Source organism: Zosterops lateralis (genome assembly GCF_965231275.1).
Source record: "Zosterops lateralis genome assembly, contig: HAP1_HAP1_SCAFFOLD_321, whole genome shotgun sequence".
In the NCBI taxonomy this organism is placed as follows: Eukaryota; Metazoa; Chordata; class Aves; order Passeriformes; family Zosteropidae; genus Zosterops; species Zosterops lateralis.
The window spans coordinates 14,404-33,267 of record NW_028154377.1 but is presented as its reverse complement, the minus strand read 5'-3'; the positions used below and the strand labels follow the sequence as shown (position 1 = coordinate 33,267).

At 52.1% G+C, this 18,864-nt stretch overlaps 1 protein-coding gene across 5 annotated transcripts; it reads left to right on the top strand.

Annotated features, from left to right (window-relative positions):
* Positions 1-13,021: 13,021 nt before the first annotated feature.
* Positions 13,022-16,937, top strand: LOC310923786 (class I histocompatibility antigen, F10 alpha chain-like; the record flags this gene model as incomplete). Of its 5 annotated transcripts, none has more annotated exons than XM_083885719.1 (8): positions 13,022-13,116; positions 14,286-14,549; positions 14,915-15,190; positions 15,449-15,721; positions 15,803-15,910; positions 16,009-16,044; positions 16,164-16,196; positions 16,595-16,937. In XM_083885719.1, the coding sequence occupies exons 1-8, from the start codon at positions 13,041-13,043 to the stop codon at positions 16,606-16,608; spliced, it is 1,080 nt and encodes a 359-aa protein (XP_083741845.1). In that variant the 5' UTR covers positions 13,022-13,040. The 5 variants fall into 5 exon arrangements, with proteins under 5 accessions (XP_083741845.1, XP_083741844.1, XP_083741847.1 ...); XM_083885718.1 differs by having other exon boundaries at positions 16,592-16,937; XM_083885721.1 differs by having other exon boundaries at positions 14,286-14,565; positions 15,036-15,190; positions 16,592-16,937.
* Positions 16,938-18,864: the final 1,927 nt, after the last annotated feature.

Here is an 18,864-nt window from a genome sequence, read left to right as displayed (position 1 = left end):
CACAACCGGGAGAGGCCTTATGAGTGTCCTGAGTGTGGGAAGAGGTTTCAGACCAGCTCTGATCTCCTCAAACATCAGCGGATTCACACAGAGGAGAGGCCCTTCCGCTGCCCCGACTGTGGGAAGGGCTTCAAGCGCAACTCACACCTCATCACCCACCAGCGCATCCACACCGGGGAGAGGCCCTACGAGTGTCCTGAGTGTGGGAAGAGCTTCTCCACGAGCTCTACCTTGACCAAACACCAGCGGAGGCACCATAAGGGAAGCCCCGCGAGTGCCCCGAGTGCGGGAAGAGCTTCGTGCGCTGCTCCAGCTCCATCCCCCATGGGAGGATCGGCGTTGGATGATCCCCAGTGACCCCGTTGGGCAGAGCCCTGGTGATCCGTGGTCCTGGTGATCCGTGTTGGGAAGACACCTGGCTGGGGGAGGGATCCACTGGTTCCTGTCTCCCTGTGGGCACCTGGATGAACACGGGGGCAGGAACATCCATTGGGACACAGACGGACATTGGGAATTCCTTGGGGGGAGCAGACTTGTTGTCTTTCAACCCCAGAAAATCTTTTGTGTTCAATTCTGTCTTCTGGGGGAATGGGGAGACAGATGTAGTGCTAAGGGCAATCCTGCCCCTATATATTGCAGCTGTGTTAATTACTGAAGAGTGAGAACAGCCTTGCCCTCACAGCTATGGGTGTGATACAAAAGTGAGTTAGTTGGTAGAGAGTCAGTTGGCATCTGCTGGCCGTGCTGTGAGGAGGAAGGGACAGGAGGCTGGGCAAGGGACAGATAAGGTGAACCACAGCATGAGGGACAGACAGGGTTCAATGGCTTTTCTAGGGACAGGAAGCAGTGAGCTGGAACTGCCAAAGAAAGAGAGAAGAAGGAGAAAAAGAGCCTGAGCTGTGTGGAGCTGCCTGGAGGATTGCTACATAGAAAAGGTATGAAGAACTTCTAGATAACAAGGTGCTGATACTTGAAGGCCTCTGAAGTTTTGTTGAAGCACTCTGAGTTCATGGCCATCTCAACTCCAACATGGGGGCATCAATAAATACTGGATAGTCTTGGAGGTGTTTTCCAACCTCAGGGATTCCATGATTTTGATTTCCTATTGCCCAAGAGTGTCTTCCACAGCCAAATGGTGATGATCTGGGGCAAAGACCAAGATTTTGGAGATTGCGGTGGAAACCCCTCCAAAAATGGTACTTCCCTCCCATCTAAGCATGTGGATCCTCAGCTGGCACAGACAGGGAAATCCTTTTCTTTTGGCCTTCATTTGCTTTTCCTTTCTCTTCATTTAAAATATCCAACACTGTGGTAAAAATAAAGACATGGAACTAAGACATGGTTGGGATGAGAGGGGACATAGACATGGAGAGTGACATGGGGACACATGGATATTTGGGAGGTACATGGTCATTCATGGGGACCCGGGGGGAACACGGGTACAGATGAGGACGTGGGGGACAATGACAGGGATGGAAACATTGTGGGGAGACAGCCACGGGTGAGGACAGGGTGGGACACGGCCAGTGACATGTGGGGCCATGGCCATGGCCGGTGCCATGGGGGGAGCTTGCAGGGGCTGTGGGGGATGCTGGGTTTGAGGGAGTTGAGGGTTCCTGGGAGGGCCTTGGGGCTTGCTGAGGGCTTTGGGGACCCCAGGCCCAGCGGCTCTGGCTGTGCTGGGAGACCCTGGTGTGACTCGAGGCCGGAGTTCTTCTGCCCAGCTGCTCCCGGCACCGTCCCCAAGAGTGGCCGCCCCCCCAGGGCTGACGCCATCCGGGGTGTGGCTGTGGCTGTAGCACGAAGCAGCTGCGGGGCACAGATGGAAATTGTGTCCATGGGCAGGGACAAGGAACAGGGAGAGGCCTCCATTGTGATTTCCAAAGGTGTTTATTCCCCGGAGGGTCGGGGACAGAAAAAGGGGGCAGAACCTGGGCTGGCAGAGGCTTATGAGCGGGGGAGGTCTTGGGAGAGGACACAGTTTCCAAGCAATAAGGGTCACATGGGGGAGGAACACAAGGCAGGAGTACAATACATAGACCAGTGAAAGAACACAAGGGGAGGGTGTCAGGGTCTGTCCAAGGATGTGTTATGCCTCACAACTGTCTCCGATGGTTGAAGACCAAGACCCGCGAAGAGACTGGGGAGAGCCCCTGGCCTGGCTGAGGTGGGGCGCCTGCCGAGGACTGATACGCGTCTCCACGAGAACGGAATGCAAGAACAATAGTAGCTCATTACAGTGGACTGAGCTGACTATACTGACCGTGCTAGAAGGGCACAGCTTGCCGCTTGTTCCTGAGCACCCAACTTTGACGCAGGTGCCTGCCTTGGCCCTGTGCCCTCTTTGGCTCCGTTCCACTCGCCTTGGTCCTCTTCCTGACCAGCCTATAAAGACTCTGCGGATCCCGTGCACCCTTTGTGATCACCCCACTGGAGAAGATCGCGTCTATGGGCATCTCTACGTCTTGAGGACCTCCGACTCTCCACGTGGTAGCTATAATCCCCCTTCCCCTCTTTCTCTATCTTTCTCACTATTCTCTATTTTCTCTCCCTACTATCGCATTGTGGGCACTAAATAAAAGTGCATTTTTTGTTTAAGCAAACTGGTTTGTCCCCTGTTGTGTCTTTTGCACTTTGAGATCTCCAAAACGAACCATCAGGTTCCCGGCATATGTTTGCGGACCCTGACAGGACCCAAATCCAACTCCTCTGAAATCGAAAAATAACACAGTTTTTATATTTTTCTTGTTACATAAGGACACATGTTAATCATTAAACCTCATTGTTCCATTGATTCTACCCAAGCCTATACTATCAAAGGTGCTGGATGTGGAGTTCTGTCTCGTATCAGTGTCTTCATTATTGTTCTGTCCCAGGATGTCCTTTTCTGTATTTCTCTGTTCAGGGTTCTAAAAACTAACCAAATTACTGGAAATATGATTAGTAAAGTTATCAGATTCTCAAGTGTAGACTTTACCCACAAACTCACATTCCATCCTAATCCTTAAAAATTTTATCTAACCAGGTAGTAGCTAAATCCTTTTGCTCCTCTTGTGCCTCGTGTTCTATTTGTCTTATCTGACTAATATCATGTTCCACATCTGCAGTTACATTCGGGATGTGGACACAGCAGTGGTCAATTTGTCCTTTCAAATATCCACACACTCCATGCCCTTTTAAAAGTAGCATATCCAGAGCCCATCAATTTTGTAAGGTCATTTTGGTAGTGACTTGTAATTGCATGTTGAGTTCTCTAAATCCTTCTCTTGTGACTCTGGCTAATCTGTCTACCTGACCTGTGAGCCTATACAGCATTTCAATTACAATTTCAATAGTTTGCAACAGGACTGAACAAAGACTCCAGGGCCCACCCAAGCTTTACTCCACTAGAGGGTTCCTGCCGGGTGTCACCTTGATTCTTATTATTTGGGACATCTTGTTTTGCTCTTACCTGCAGGGGCTCATGGCTCCCATTAAATGGAGACCTTTTCCAAATTGGACAAAAAGTGGGGACGCCCATGGTAATTTCTTTTAATTCCCCATCCACCGGCAGGTGTGTCATCCATGTCCCACCACTTGTTGCCCATACTAATTGCCCCAGACTCCAGATTGTACTCCTGCTACATCCCACTACAATCCAAGATTCCATTTTGTCTTGTTTGTGTCTGATTCCCCTGTAACCACAACCCTTGACTCTGGCACCTGTTTACATTTAACTGTTTTGTTCCTTTTTATATCAGGCAATTTTGATGTTAAGATTCCTCAACTTATTGGGTCTCTTGCTGCCATTGGTATCAGCAGACAGGCTGTTATTCTACTAGTATTTTGTATTTTGGCAAAGTCTTTAACCAATCCAATCATCACATTTTCAGCCCGAATTGTATTAGGAGCTTCTATTACCTGTGTCTCTGTTTGCACTTCTCTCTTCATCCTAGAATGAAGAGCGATTGATCGACCTTGTTGCATTCCATATCCCAAAGCAGCAGCATTCCCTACTGGTGACATTAGCATCCATAAAATTAACATTAACCACAAGATGAGCACGAGCATGAGCATAGTTACTGATACCATTAAAAACAGTTACAGACGTTTTATCCTCAGCTTTGTTGGCCCCACAGCTTGCACAGCCCACGACTGAACTCCTCAAAGGACCTTCTTCACTCGAGTCTAGTGTATCCAGGGTTCCACTCCAGCCACTTTGACTGCTGTGAAGGTGGTTAGCAGTACCTGATGAGGGCCAGTCCACCTCTCTTTCAATGGTTCTTCCTTCCAGGCTCTGGTGTACACCTCATCTCCTGGTTCGATATCGTGGACTGGATTCTCGAGAGTCAGTGGCCTATTCCACACCAGGACACTTTGGAGCCGAGCTAAAGCTCTCCCGAGAGACAGAACATAATCATACACATCATGATATGTACATTTGGATTAGGGTTAGGAGATTCCTATGGTGTGTGGAAGTCCCAAGATATTCCCAATAATCTACTTACTTCCTGTACCACTGTAGCTACAAAATGTGGACCTCTGTCCGATGATATCCCTAGAGGCACCCCGAACCTGGGAATAATCTCCTGCAGCAACAACTTAACTGTTGCCTTCGCTTGACTGGTGCGACAGGGAAGGGCTTCTGGCCATCCAGAAAAGGTGTCAACCCCTACTAACAGGTACTTGTATCCCTGAGCTCTGGGTAGTTCTGCAAAATCTACCTGCCAATAATTTCCTGGTTCTATTCCTATCTGAATTTTCCCTAACTGTGCCTGTTGTCTAGCCACTGGATTGTTCTTTAAGCAGGTCTCACATTTTAACATTATTGATTTTGCCATTGTTTGCATCTGTGAAGAGATCAGGTGTCATTTTATCAACGTTACCAATACCTCTGCACCCCAGTGACACTCATGTTTTATTTGTAAAATTTTTCTCATTACCAAGGGAGGTACCACTATTTGCCCTTGTGCAGTTACATACCATCTTTCTGGGTTCTTCCGTGCTTCCAGCAGACATGCTAACCTGTCGTCTTCCACCGTGTACTTTGGCTGTGTTTACTGCATATCTGGTGGGTCTGATTCCATTTTCCATGAAGCTGCTTCCATCTGTGAAGAGTTCCCATTCTGGTTGCTCCAGAGGGACATATTTCAGGTCTGCCCTTGCTGCATAGGTGTGCTCGATTACCTCCACACAGTCATGTTCTAGTGGACCTTCCTCAGCTGTGGTACCTAGAAATGAAGCTGCATTCAAAAGGTTAGTGGTCTTCAGAGTCACGTCATCCTGCTCAGTCAGGGTTACCTGAAATTTCATCATCCTTGGAGAGAACCAGTGGCCTCCCTTTTGCTCCAAAACTGTGGTCACCATATGTGGCACAAAGATATGTATGTGTCTTCCCATCATGAGCTTCCTGGCCTCTTGTATCAGCAGCACAGTAGCTGCCACTGCCCGTGGACATGAAGGCCATCCAGCACTTACATTGTCGAGTTGTTTGGAAAAGTAACCCACCGGCCTTTTCCAGCTTCCCAATCGTTGGGTCAGGACTCCCAGTGCCAGTCGCTGCCTTTCATGTACATACAGCTGAAAGTCTTTGGACAGATCAGGTAACCCTAGAGCAGGAGCAGTCGTCAGTGCTTCCTTCAATTTCTGGAAGGCCTCTCTCTGTGGTTTCCCCCAGGTGAACGGCTGCATCTTCTGGGCCTCATACAAGGGTTCCACAATCAGTCCATAGTCCATGATCCACAGACGACACCACCCAGCCATCCCAAAGAAGATCTGCAGCTCATGTAGATTCTGGGGTTCTGGAATGGCACAAATAGCTTGGATATGATTAGTACCTAGTTTTCTTTGCCCTTGTGAGATTTTGCATCCCAGATATATCACAGGCTGTTGGGCAATTTGTGCTTTTTCTCTGGACACCTTATATCCTCCCATTCCCAATGAATTTAAAATCATAATTGTTACCTTTATGCAGGTTGCTTCTCCCTCAGTTGCAATCAAAATATCATCTACATACTGAAGTATTAGGTATTGGTCTCTTGGCACCTGTCCTCCTTTAGTCCAGATTTCCAGTTCCTTTGCCAATTGGCTCCCAAATAAGGTGGGGGAGTTCTTGTACTTCATCAGTAATTGAGCCCAGGTGAGCTGGGTCTTTCTTTCACTTTCTGGATGTTCCCACTCAAAGGCAAATAGTTTCCTGCTATCTTGGTCAAGGGGTATGCAGAAAAAAGCATCTTTTAAATCAATTACAGTAAACCACTTGTATATCTCTTTTACAGATGCTGGCAATGTATAAGGATTGGCAACTACTGGATGAATGTCTTTGGTTATCTCATTTATGCCCCTTAAATCCTGTACGAGTCTATACTCACCATTAGGCTTCTTTACCAGGAATATTGGAGTATTGCATTCTGATTCACATTCTTCTAGAATTTGGTACTTTAGGAATTTATCAATGGTCTTTGCTATTCCCTGTCGTGCTTCTGTCTTGATAGGATACTGTTTAATTCGTATGGCACTTGCCCCTTCCTTCAATTTTACATGTACTGGCTGTGCCAATTTAGATTTCCCTGGTAGATCCATTTCCCACACAGAGGGAATCACTGCTTCCTCTACTTCCTTAGGAATATTAGGAGTTGGTTTTTCTTTTATCATTAAAATCTTTCCTGCTTTAGACTCAGGAATCCTCATTACAAGTTCACCATTCTCAAAAGTAATCACTGCCTCTAGAGCTGCCAGCAAATCACACCCTAAGAACAGAGCCTTGCACACAGACATATATAAAAACTCACATGTTGAAACTTGATTCCTAAAGCTCCAATCTAGAGGTTGCAAGAATGGCCGTACTTCTTCCTTCTCTGTGGCTCCAATAACTACAGCCAACTTACCCCAATTTGCCCTTCTATATAGTTCAATACAGAATGTGCAGTCTCCGTGCCTGTAAGAAAGGTAACTTCCTTCCCTTTTAAGCACAGAGTGACCATCGGTTCCTTCGATCCGAGTTCTCCTCCATACAAGACCATAATCCTGGGTGCATTGTCTATCTGAGGCTCACTAGTCAGGATAAACTGATTTGGGCACTCTCGCTTCCAATGTCCTTCTAATTTATTTATTCTTAATCCTCCACAGCCTCTGCCAAAACCACCTCTGTTACCACCCCGACCGGTTCTGCCACCACACCCTTACATGTGTATGTGTGGGTGCCAAAAGACTCTGCCCTTGTTTCTTAGCAACCTCTTTGTCTCAGTTGTTGAACACTTTCCAAGCCACCTCTAAAAGCTTGTCCAAACTTCTTAACTTTTCGCCTTCCAGTTTCTGTAACTTTTTCCTAATGTTCTCCTGTGATTGCCCTAGAAAAATAAAGGCGAGCTGAACCCTTGCTTGTGCACTGTCTATCTGAAGATCAGTATATTTCCTGGCTGCATCTGAGCTATCCTCTTCACTACCACTGCTTTCTGTTCTGTCCCTTCTGCATCTCCCTCCCCTTCATCCCCACCCCACAGTCAAATCCTGATCGTTGTCAGGGATAGAAGCAGTGGGTGACTCTGGCAGAGGAGGACTGGGGGGTAGAGGGGACAGGAGCCGATGACATAGGCCTAGGTGGGAGAGGAGGGTCAGTAGATGAGGCATAGATTTAGAAGAATTAAAGACTGTAGTCAAAATAGATAGTGCTGAGATAATGTAGCTAGGACTTCCCTTTTGCTAACAGAAGCCAGACTGAAAGAACTGATAATCCTTGGAAGGAACCGATCAATCAGAGGAGCTGTCAAACTAGGGCTTCTGCATCCTGAATAATCAATAGGCCCTATGAACACAATACAATCATAAATCAAACAGTCCTGGGAAAAACAGGATTTAGCTGTCACGAACACTAAAGGTTAAAAAGTCAGAGCTGAGGAAGACAATCTTACTTCATCATTTTGGGACCCCACCCCATTAAAAAGACCACCGACCCATTTCAAAGAACAAACTACGCATGCTTGGTGGCTTTTTGGGCTAATTACCATACGAAGCGGGGAATGGGAGGTATCAGAGCTATGAATATGCATTTGTAGTTTGTGTATTCAATACTTCTGTAGATAAAAGGCCCTGTGATGATCTGTAAATTGCGCGTGTGTTTCTGGGAGCTATCCCGCACGCTGCCCGGCGTCGTAATAAACATACACTTTCTAACTTTAAACTGTTAGAGAGTCTTTGTCCGTCATAGTTGGATATTGGTATTAGATCAATGTCCATAGTTTTTTAATAAATCATAGAGGGATAAATCTTTGAGCAGGCGTCAGCAGGGGAGGGGGATAGCCAGGAGGAGCATTTTGGATAGGCGTAAGCAGGGGAGAGGAAACAGAATTAGGTGGGGTGAGAGTAAGTGGAGTGGAACTTAATGCTGAGGGAGCATTGGTAGGGACAGTGGGTCCTATTAGTAAATCGGCTTCCAAATCATCTCCCCCCCTTTTCCCAAAGCCAGGTGCTCTACACAACACTTATCTTGGATGCAAACCAGACACTGATTGTTTTCAGGTATTTTAACAATCATTAACCCACACTCAGCCAGCCACTCTGGCTTCTCCCATAAATAGAAAAGAAACAAACCAACATACAACACTTCTAAAACATCAATAACTGTGAGATTATGTCAGATTGCAAAGACCCATTTTCCGGCTACGTTTTCCCATTCTGCAAGGCGTATTCTGACCACCGAGTGTTACAATAATCAATCAACTTAGTTTTACGTAACTCTTGCCCAAAATTACCATTTCCAATGTGCTAATAAGCACCCCAAAGGAGAAGTGCACGGAATGGGGGCATTGCTGCCCAAAACCCCTTTTAACCCTTTTAGCTTCTCCATATTACAACTACATAACACCACCAATGCTGAACCTGCAACGCTTTCGCAATTGACTGATGGACGGCTGCCTGGGCAATACCAGGAATTCCTTATCCCAACCATGAGCAGCTTTTGCCACGTCTTACAGGCAGGCACCCAGACCAAACCAAATAATAAAGCACCTTACTTTTCCCAGGGGACGTTGTGAGTGGCAGGGGGTCCCGGGCTCCCCGAGAATCCCTCGGTGCCAGCTGGAGTGTGGTCGGGTCGGGGGGGCCTCGGCAGCGCTCACAAGGTCCCATCTGGGTCACCAAAATGTTACCATAGGAAAGAACTCACAGTCATGGAATGACTGCCTGCAGTGCTTTATTGAGAGCTCTGAGAATCAGGAGAGGGACCCAAATCCAACTCCGCAGAAATGGAAAAATAACACAGTTTTTATACTTTTCTTGTTACATAAGGATACATGTTAATCATTAAACCCCATTGTTCCATTGATTCTACCCAAGCCTAAACATGTAACAATGATTGTCGTGATTCTTGCTTAAGATTCTGGTTTAAGAGAATAATCATATTTAGTTATCAAACTAATGCTACAATTAACAATAATGTCATTTATTGTACTGATGATTATACAGGTACAGATCCACCTGACCTAACTTTATTCTCAAGGCCTACGTACTTTATTAAGAATCACCATCATCCCCCCTTCTCTCCCATTACCTGAGCAAAGTTATACTTGATTTGGTTAAAACAATAGCATGGAATAACATCCTGGCTGCAGTGAAGCCAATGTCCCCTTCTCGGGCCCTGCTACCTCAGAAATCATTTTAAGCCTATACTATCACCAGGATGATCCAAACCACTCCCAGTCTCTCCCAGTATAGCCCAGTTGTCCCCAGTTCTGCTCCCAGTAGCCCTCAGCGTGGTCCCAGTATATCCCAGTATGATCCCTGGTGCCCCAGTTCTGCTCCCAGTGGGTTCTGCTCCCAGCCTGTCCCAGTCCATCCCAGCCTGTCCCAGTCCATCCCAGTCTGTCCCAGTCCATCCCAGTCCATCCCAGCCTGTCCCAGTCCATCCCAGTCCATCCCAGCCTGTCCCAGTCCATCCCAGCCTGTCCCAGTCTGTCCCAGTCCATCCCAGCCTGTCCCAGTCCATCCCAGTCCATCCCAGCCTGTCCCAGTCCATCCCAGTCCATCCCAGTCTATCCCAGTCCATCCCAGTCTGTCCCAGTCCATCCCAGTCTGTCCCAGTCCATCCCAGTCCATCCCAGCCTGTCCCAGTCCATCCCAGTCTATCCCAGTCCATCCCAGTCTGTCCCAGTCCCTTCCCGGCAGCCGCCGCAGTTTCCCGGATCCTGCACCCCCCCCCCGCCCCATTCCCGGGCACTGGGACCCCCCTGCGTGTCCTTCCCCTGCTCCGGGACCCCCCTGCACCCCGTTATCCCCCCTGGACACCCCCCTGCACCCCCTTTCCCGGGGCTCCTCCTCTCCCAGCCCTGGATCCCCTGTTTCTGTCCCCCCGGGGACCCCCAGACCCCCATTCCCGGCCAGCCCGGGGCTCCTCACCCCCAGGCCTCCCTTTCCTGGGAAACCCGAGCTGGGCACGGGGCTCTGCAGCCGCTCTGGGGTTTTTGTGAAAAACGCGGTTCACTTTCTGTTAAAATTTTAATAGTTTATTCATAATAAAAATCAGACAATAAGAGACATAAAAAGCAAAAGTTCACAGAGGCCCGGGTGCCTGGCATTCCACCAAAGGGCACACCTGGATAACAAAGGATCATCCCTGAAAAGCAACAGCCTGTTGCATATTCATAAATCCCATCCATGATTCAAACGTTCCTTTTGACTTTGGGTGTTTCTGCTTCATTTCAGCTCCCCCCCCCTCATCATTCCATCCTGCAAATCAATCCTCCTGTGGCTCCACCAAGCCTCAAACTCCCCAAGAACGGAGGCAATAAATTCTTCCTTTGGGGTTTGGGTGTCTGTTGCTGTTATCTCTGTCCAGATGGGAAAATGTGAAGAGTTTCTTGATTATCTTTTCCATTCCTTGAGCTTGTTACAAAAAGCATCTTGCATCACGTAGTTTCTATTTTAATACTGTGCTATAGCCTAAAAACGATATTTAACACCCTACTAAAAGAGACTCAATACAGCACAAGTTTCCAACATAACCCATAGAGTTATTCACTGTAACATTTGCCCAAAGCCAATCCTATAATGTGCATTGATCACAACCCGAAGGAAAGGGAGAGGAGAGAGGGCGAGAGCAGGAGATGGGGAATCCGGGATCGGAGTCCCCGCGCCCAGTCCTGCTCGGCCGGGGCGGGACCCGCAGCCGCAGGAAAAATCGGATCCGCTGCTGCCGGTGCTTCCCCCGCTTTGGGCCGAACCCAGCGGGGTCCGGGCAGGGTTTGAGCGCAGGGCCCGGGAGTTCAGCACAGCCCGGCCCGGGGGTCCCGCAGGGCGCGGCCCTGGAGGGTCCCAGATGGATCCCTGAGGGATCCCGAGGGGTTCCAGGAGGGGATCCCGGGCAGTTCCCTGGAATTCCCCTTTTCCCTCCCCCCGCGCTCCCTCGGGCACTTTGGCGTCTCCCAAACTGCGCCGGAGCCGCGATCGGGGGCGGCTGCGATGGCTCCAGCGCTGGGGCTGGGGGGCTCCTGGGGCTCCTGGGGGAGCCGGGGGGCGACGGGAGTGGGACTGCCCGAGACCGGGACCCCCCTGAACTGCCTTATCCGGGCACGGGAACCCCCTGAGCCCCATTTTGGGTCCTGGGGTCCCCTCCATCCCCTTCCCCAGCACCGGGACCCCCCTGCACCCCCTTGTTGGGCACCGAGATCCCCCTGAACCCCCATTTCTGGGCACCAGGACCCCCTTGAACCCCCAATTCCGGGAGGGAAACTCCCCCTGAACCCCCATTCCCGGGCACGGGGACTCCCCTGCCCTCCCTTCTCCAGCACCGGGACCCCCCTGCACCCCCTTATCCGGGACTGGGACCCCCCCGCACCCCCGTCAGTGCTCTGGGACCCCCCTGCAGCCCCTCCGCGGCCATCCCGCATTTCCCAGAGCCCAGACCCGCCTTTTCCTCGGCTTTTGGACCCCCAGATCCCCCAAATTTCTGCCGCCCCCCAGTTCTCCATTCCCGCCGCTTCCTGGAAGGGGGTTCCAGGGGGTCCCAGGGGGTCTCAGCGGAGATCCAGTGGGATCCAGATGAATTCCCTGGAATTCCCCTTTCCTCCTGTCTCACTTTCCCCAAACTGCGTCCCCGGGATCCGCTCGCCTCTCCCAGCCCCAGACCCCCCTTTCCCTGACCCAGGGACCCCCTGGACCCCCATTCCTGCCTTTCCCAGCTCCCAGACCCCACTGCCCTCAACACCGGGGACCCCCGGACCCCCCAATCTCTGCATCCACCCCCTGCGCGTCCTGGGGGGGGTCCTGGGAGGTCCCGGGGGGATTCAGGGGAATTCCCAGGGTTTCCTCTGTCCCCTCCCCGCGCTCCCCCCGGTCACTTTCGCGTCTCCCAAGCTGCGGCACCGGGACCCGCCCGGGGATCAGTGACTGCCCCCGGCCCCGGGACCCCCCTGACCCGCCATTCCCGGGCACGGGGACCCCACCGCGCTTCCATTTCTGGGCGAACCCCCTTCCTGGGCACAGAGACCCCCCCTGAACGTTCATTTCGGGGCGCCGGGACCCCCCTGAACCTCCATTTTCAGGCCCCGGGATCCCTTGAACCCCAGAACCCGGGAAGGGACGCCCCAGAACCCCATTTCCCGGGAACCGGGACCCGCTGAACCCACATTCCTGTGAGCGGGGACCCCCCTGCACCCCCTTCCCCAGCTCCGGATCCCCTTCACGCCATTTTCTGGCACCTGGACCCCCCTGAACCCCCATTCCCGGGCACGGGGACTTCCCTGTACCCCCTTATCCAGCCCCAATGCCCCCCCACCCCCTTTCCCGGCCCTCCTCCTCTGGGAGACCCCAACCCCCGCTTTTCCTTGACTCCGGGACCCCCCTGTACCCCCTTATCCCGCACCGACGTCCCCAGACGAATTCTCCGGAATTCCCCGTCCCCTTCCTCGGTCTCTTTCGCTTCCGCGTCCCAACCTGAGAGACCGGGATCTGCCCAGCGACCGGTGACGTCACTAACAGATGAGCTCAGCATTGGCGAGCACGGAATAGCGGCGCCAATGGCGGGGTGGGAGGCGGCTCTGGGGGCGGGGCCGCAGCGGAGCAGCGCGATGGCTCCAGCGCTGGGTCTGGGGGCGCTCTTGGGGCTCCTGGGGCTCCTGGGGGACCCTGGGGGCGCCACGAGAGGTGAGTGGGAACCCCAAAACCGGGACCACCCTTAACGGCAATTCCCGGGCACCGGGACATCTCTGAACTTCCATTTCTGGGCACAGGAACCTCCCTGAGCCCCATTTTGGGTCCTGTGACCCCCCTCCATCCACTTCCCCAGCACCGGGACCCCCCGTATCCCCTTATCTGGCACCGATATCCCCCTGGACCCCCATTTCTGGGAACCGGCACCCGCTGAACCGCCGTTTTCGGGCACCGGAACCCCCATGAACCCCGAATTTCGAGAAGGAAACTCCCCTTGAAGCCCCATTTTTGGGCACTGGGACACTCTTGGATCTCCATTTCCGGCCACCGGGACCCCCCTGCACCCCCGTCAGTGCCCTGGGACCCCCCTGCACCCCCTTTTCGGGCATCCCGCTTTTCCCAGACCCCAGACCCGCCCTTTTCCTTGACCTTCGGACCCCCAGTTCCCCCAGCTTTCCGTGTCCCCCCGTTTTCCGCTCCCGCCGCTTCCCAAACGGGGTCCCGGAGGGTCCCGGCCGTCCCAGGGGTCTCGGGGGGGTCTCAGGGGGATCCAATGGGATCCAGATGAATTCCCTGGAATTCCCCCTTTGCCCCGTCCCCTCCCCCAGCGCGTTCCCTCGGTCTCTTTCTCTTTCCCGTTGCCCAGGCTGCGCCTCCGGGATCCGCCCGCCTCTCCCAGCCCCAGACCCCCTTTCCCTGACCCAGGGACCCCCTGGACCCCCATTCCTGCCTTTCCCAGCTCCCAGACCCCACTTCCCTCAACACCGGGGGAGACCCGGACCCCCCTTTCCTGGGCACAGGGACCCCCTGGATCCCCCATCCCGCCTCTCCCAGTCCCTTCCTTGAACCTTGGACCCTTCCCGGCTCTCCCGGTTCTGCTTCCTGACCCTTGGACGCCCCCAGACCCCCCAATCTCTGCGTCCCCCCGGTTCTGCACCCTGTGCATGGGGGTCCCAGGGGGCCTGGGAGGGTCCCCGGGGCTCATGGAGGGTCCCTGGGGGGATTCTGGGCACTGGGACCCCCCTGAATTTCCATCTCTGAGCACAGGGAACCCCCTGCGCCCCCTTATCCTGTACCAATCTCCCCCTGCATCCCCTCTCCCAGTTTCCCCTTTCATTGATCCCTGACCCCTCAATGACCCCCAAATCTCTGTGTCCCCCCAGTTCTCCACTCCCTGCGTTACCTGAATATGGTTGTGTCAGAGCCCAGCCCGGGGGTCCCCCAGTACATGGAAATGGGGTTTGTGGATGGGATCCCCATCACACGCTACGACAGCGAGCGGGGCCGGGAGGAGCCGCTGACACAGTGGATGAAGGATGGAGCTGAGCTGGAATATTGGGATAGGAACACCCAGATCAATGTGGGGAACCAGCACGTGTGTGCTGTGGACCTGGAGACAGCGCGGGACCGGTACAACCAGAGCAGGGGTGAGTGGGGTGATCTGTGGGGCTGGGATGGGGATCCATGGGCCTGGAATGGGATCTGTAGGTCTCGGATGTGGATTCACAGGGCTCCAAGGGGCTGAGATGGGGATCCATTAGGATGATATGGGATTTCCTGTGATCCATGGGCTTTGGACATGGATCCATGGGGCTGAGATGGGATCTGTGGGGCCAGGTTGGGATCCCTGGGGTTCCATCCCATGTGATTGGGGTGTGCATCCATGAGGTCCAAGGGGCTGGGATGAGGCTCTGTGGGTCTCCATCAGACTCTGGGGCTCCATAGGGCTGGAATGGGGCTCTGTGGGGCTGGGACACAATTCCATGGGTCTCAGTGGCTGCAATCCCCCCAGGTTTCCACACCATACAGCGGCTTAAGGGCTGTGACCTCCTGTCTGATGGGAGCGTCCGTGGATCCCACCGGATTGCCTATGACGGGCGGGATTTCATCTCCTTTGATCTGAGATCCGGGAGATTCGTGGTGGCCGACGGCGCTGCTGAGATCACCAGGAGGCGCTGGGAACAGGACGGGACCATGGCTGAGATGCGGATGAATTACCTGAAGCACGAGTGCCCTGAATGGCTCCGGAAATACGTCAGATACGGGCAGAAGGAGCTCGAGCGCAAAGGTGGGTGGGAATTTGGGATTTGGGAATGGAGGATTGGAGAACACAGTAATTTCTGTTGGAATTCCATGGGTAGATGTCACTCCCATCCCGTTCCCATGGAATTCCATGGGTAGATGTCATCATCATCCCATTCCAGTGGGAATTCCATGGGCAGATCTCACCCCCATCCCATTCCAATGGGAATTCCATGGGCAGATCTCACCCCCATCCCATTCCCATGGAATTCCATGGATGCATCTCACCGTTATCCCATTCCAGAGCCCCCTGATGTCCATGTGTCCGGAAAAGAGGAACACGGGACGCTGATCTTGTCCTGCCATGCCTACGGATTCTACCCCAGGACCATCGCAGTCAACTGGCTGAAGGGGGATGAAATGTGGGATCAGGAGACGGAGTGGGGCGGGATCGTTCCCAACAGCGACGGCACCTTCCACACCTGGGCCAGGATCGAGGCGCTGCCGGAGGAGTGGGAGCAGTACCGGTGCCGGGTGGAGCATCCCGGAATGCTGGAGCCCGGGATCTTTGCTTGGGGTGAGGCTGGCAATGTGGGAATTATTGGGAATTCCCAGATGGGGATCCCCCTTCCCCTCCTCACCATCCCACATTTCCCAGAGCCGACATCTGGCGGGAATCTCGCCGTGGTGGTCGCTGTGTCCGTCATCGCTGCCATCCTCATCCTCACTGTCCTCATTGGATTCATTGTCTGGAAGCTCCAATCCGGTAACACACGGGATGGGGGTCGGGAAGGGGCACGGATCCACCCGGCACCGTTCCAGGAATCCTGTGCCACTGAGGCTGATCCCACTGTTTTTCCCCAGGGAGGAGGGACAGGGATGGATACAACATGGCAGCCGGTGAGTCCCAGTGGGGGATCCAGCTCTGGATCCCCTCTGTGCAGATCCCAGGATGGATCCTGGGGTTAATCCTGGTGTGTGATCTGTGCTGGAATCTCATGGATCTTCTCTTTCTGCAGGAAGAGATGTGGGAGCCAACGGCTTGACTGCAGGTGTGGAGTAGGACCAGGGTGGGATTCCAGAGGGAGATCGGGGCAAAATGGATGGACTGGGATCAGGGAGGGATTGTGGATCAGAGCAGGGGTCCAGAGCAGGATCAGATGGAATTGTAGAGTGGGATCAGGGCTGGAGTCTGGAGCGGGACCAGGTGGAATGGGTGGAGCAGGATTGGTGTGGAATGGATAGAGCCAGATTGGTGCAGGATGGATGGGGAGGGGTCAGGGCTGGATTCCAGACAAGAATCATGTGGGATGGAATGGGGCAGGAGGGATGGGGCGGGATCAGGTGGGATTCTGGAGCAGCTCCCGCTCTCCATGGGCTCCATCCAGGTCCATCCTGTGGGATGGGGACAGGGACAGGGTGACACCGTGACCCTCTCTCATCCCAGCAGGAATCACTGCCTGAGCAATCCACGGAGCTGGATCCAGCCCCTTCCTCTTCCCAGGAAAGCCAAGAGCTGCCGGCAGAGCTCATCCCGCTGCTCCCACCCACCCCACAGCTCTTGCTAACGGATCATTTTACCATTTTCCAATGTTTTAAAGCCAAGATATTCCCAATGCTTTAGTGCTGGTGTGAAAATACCCCTCTTTGGGCAATGAATCCGGGTTCCCTCTTCCAGTGTCCTGCAGCTCCTCTCTAGGAGCCAGGAATGGGAATGGGGACAATGGGGACAGGGATGGGGACAGTGGGAGCAGGGATGGGTGTTGGAAACCAGATAGAAATGTCCCAGGACCCCATGCATGCAGGCCTCGAGGCAGGAAGGAATGCAGGGGTGTAGGAATGCACCCCCACACATGAGCAGCTGTTTCTATATAAGGAAAAGAATTTTGGTTTACCTTTGAACATATAAGGAAGTTAAACTAGAATTTCCCATGCTCTTCCCATTGTAATTGGCCCAGAGCCAGCACAGGGGCACTGGTTGGGCTGTGGAAATGTTTTTCAGAACCTGTAGCTGCTTCTATTGGCAGCAGGCCAGGTTGTTCCTCCTAAAACGTTGAGTGTTTACGAAGGTGCACAAAGGAGCTCAAGTGCTTTTTAAGGTGTCTTAGCACAGTGTCAGAGGCTTCTCTAACACCTGTGCTCGGCTTTTTCTTTTGTTCCTGTATTGTTTGTTATTTTGTTTTTTATTAAAACTTTTGCTTTAGGAAACCCACTCTTCTTGCCAAGAGCCGTCTGGCAAATACCACGAAGCCACTCTGGGAGGTTACAGGCCAACCCTCAGGTTTGATACATCTTCAGGGGGCTCATTGCACCCTGGCCACACGTAAGAATGTGTCACAGGGGTTGGTTTGAAACCCTGGGAGAAACTGAGATGCATAAAGCCACACAGACATGGAGTGGGAATGTAAGTTTTAGTTTTAGGTGAGTAAAAATGTGCCTTAGAGTGCCTTAAGCAAATAAGAGACTGTTGTAGTTGATAGAAAAGCCCTAAAGGCCAGTTTAAAGTTCAGCAGCATTACCTTGCACAAAGTTAACTGAGTCCTAGACATAACCTTGTGAAAAACGAGTTCTACTCATTTTTTAAAATTTATAACTTTAATAAAAAATAAAAAATAGACAATTAGGAGACAAAAAGAAAAAGTTTCTCAGCCGAGGGTGCCTGGCATAAAGTCAGCCAGTAGCACCCTTCACTCTTGGATTTCTATATTTAAGGATCGTTGTATTGAATATTCAATAGATGTTAATCAAACATTCTTTTTGATCTGTTTTAAGTATCCCCGATCATTTTATCAAATAGATTTATTTCTGGGTGGCTCTACTCTGTCTGGTAACCTGGGTATAAATTTTCTCTTGAGGTCTTTTGGTTCTTTTCATTTGGATAAGAAAACAGAAAGTTAACAGGTTTTTTTATGAAAGGTCACAAGGTGACCCCCTCTCTCATAACTTCTGGCTTGGTTTATATGTTACAGAGAAGAGATAAAAACCCCTAGTCTTTTACTGTTAACTGTCGTCCCTGAATTTCTTGGTTTCAAAGTATTTGAGTCTTTGCAGCAGCTTCTCACGGTGCTTCATGTAAACAATAAGTCTTCTTAGAAATTATCTCTATGTTTTGCATTCTTGTTCTCTGAGAGAGAACTTGACCGATGGTCATATTGACCAATGGAGTCAGGAGGTTGTAACCTCCTTGGGCCAATCTTGGCCCTCTGTACAAAATGTATATAAGCCTATTGGAGTCAGATAATAAAGAGCTTTCCATGTTTCACCAAGCTGCTGCCTGCTGTCCTCTGTCAAGGTCCACTCCCACGTCACAACGTGTTGCCCCTCCAAAGGAGTGGAGTAACAATTGGTGACCCCGAACGTGTGGGAACAGGGGTCTCCCATCACAAGTGGTGACCCCTCCGTGTCTGGACTGCAGCTCGGTCACATCTGCTGACCCTTTGTGTCTGAACGGCACATCTGGACACTGTCCGTGTCTGAACGGACTCCTGACATGGGAGAACAGGTCACACTGGTGACCTCCAACTGCGAGAGAACTGCACGTCGGTGGACTTCTCTGCCCAGTGAGAGACTGAGCTGCTCTGCCTGAGGAATCGTGGTAAGAGATAATGATCCCTAAAACCTCCTCAGATGAGGAAACCCTCATGGTGGACCTTTGCCTTGAGGTCCTGCGGAGAGAAGAAGTCTCCTTTCCTGGAGATGCTCTCCAAAAATTGTTCTATT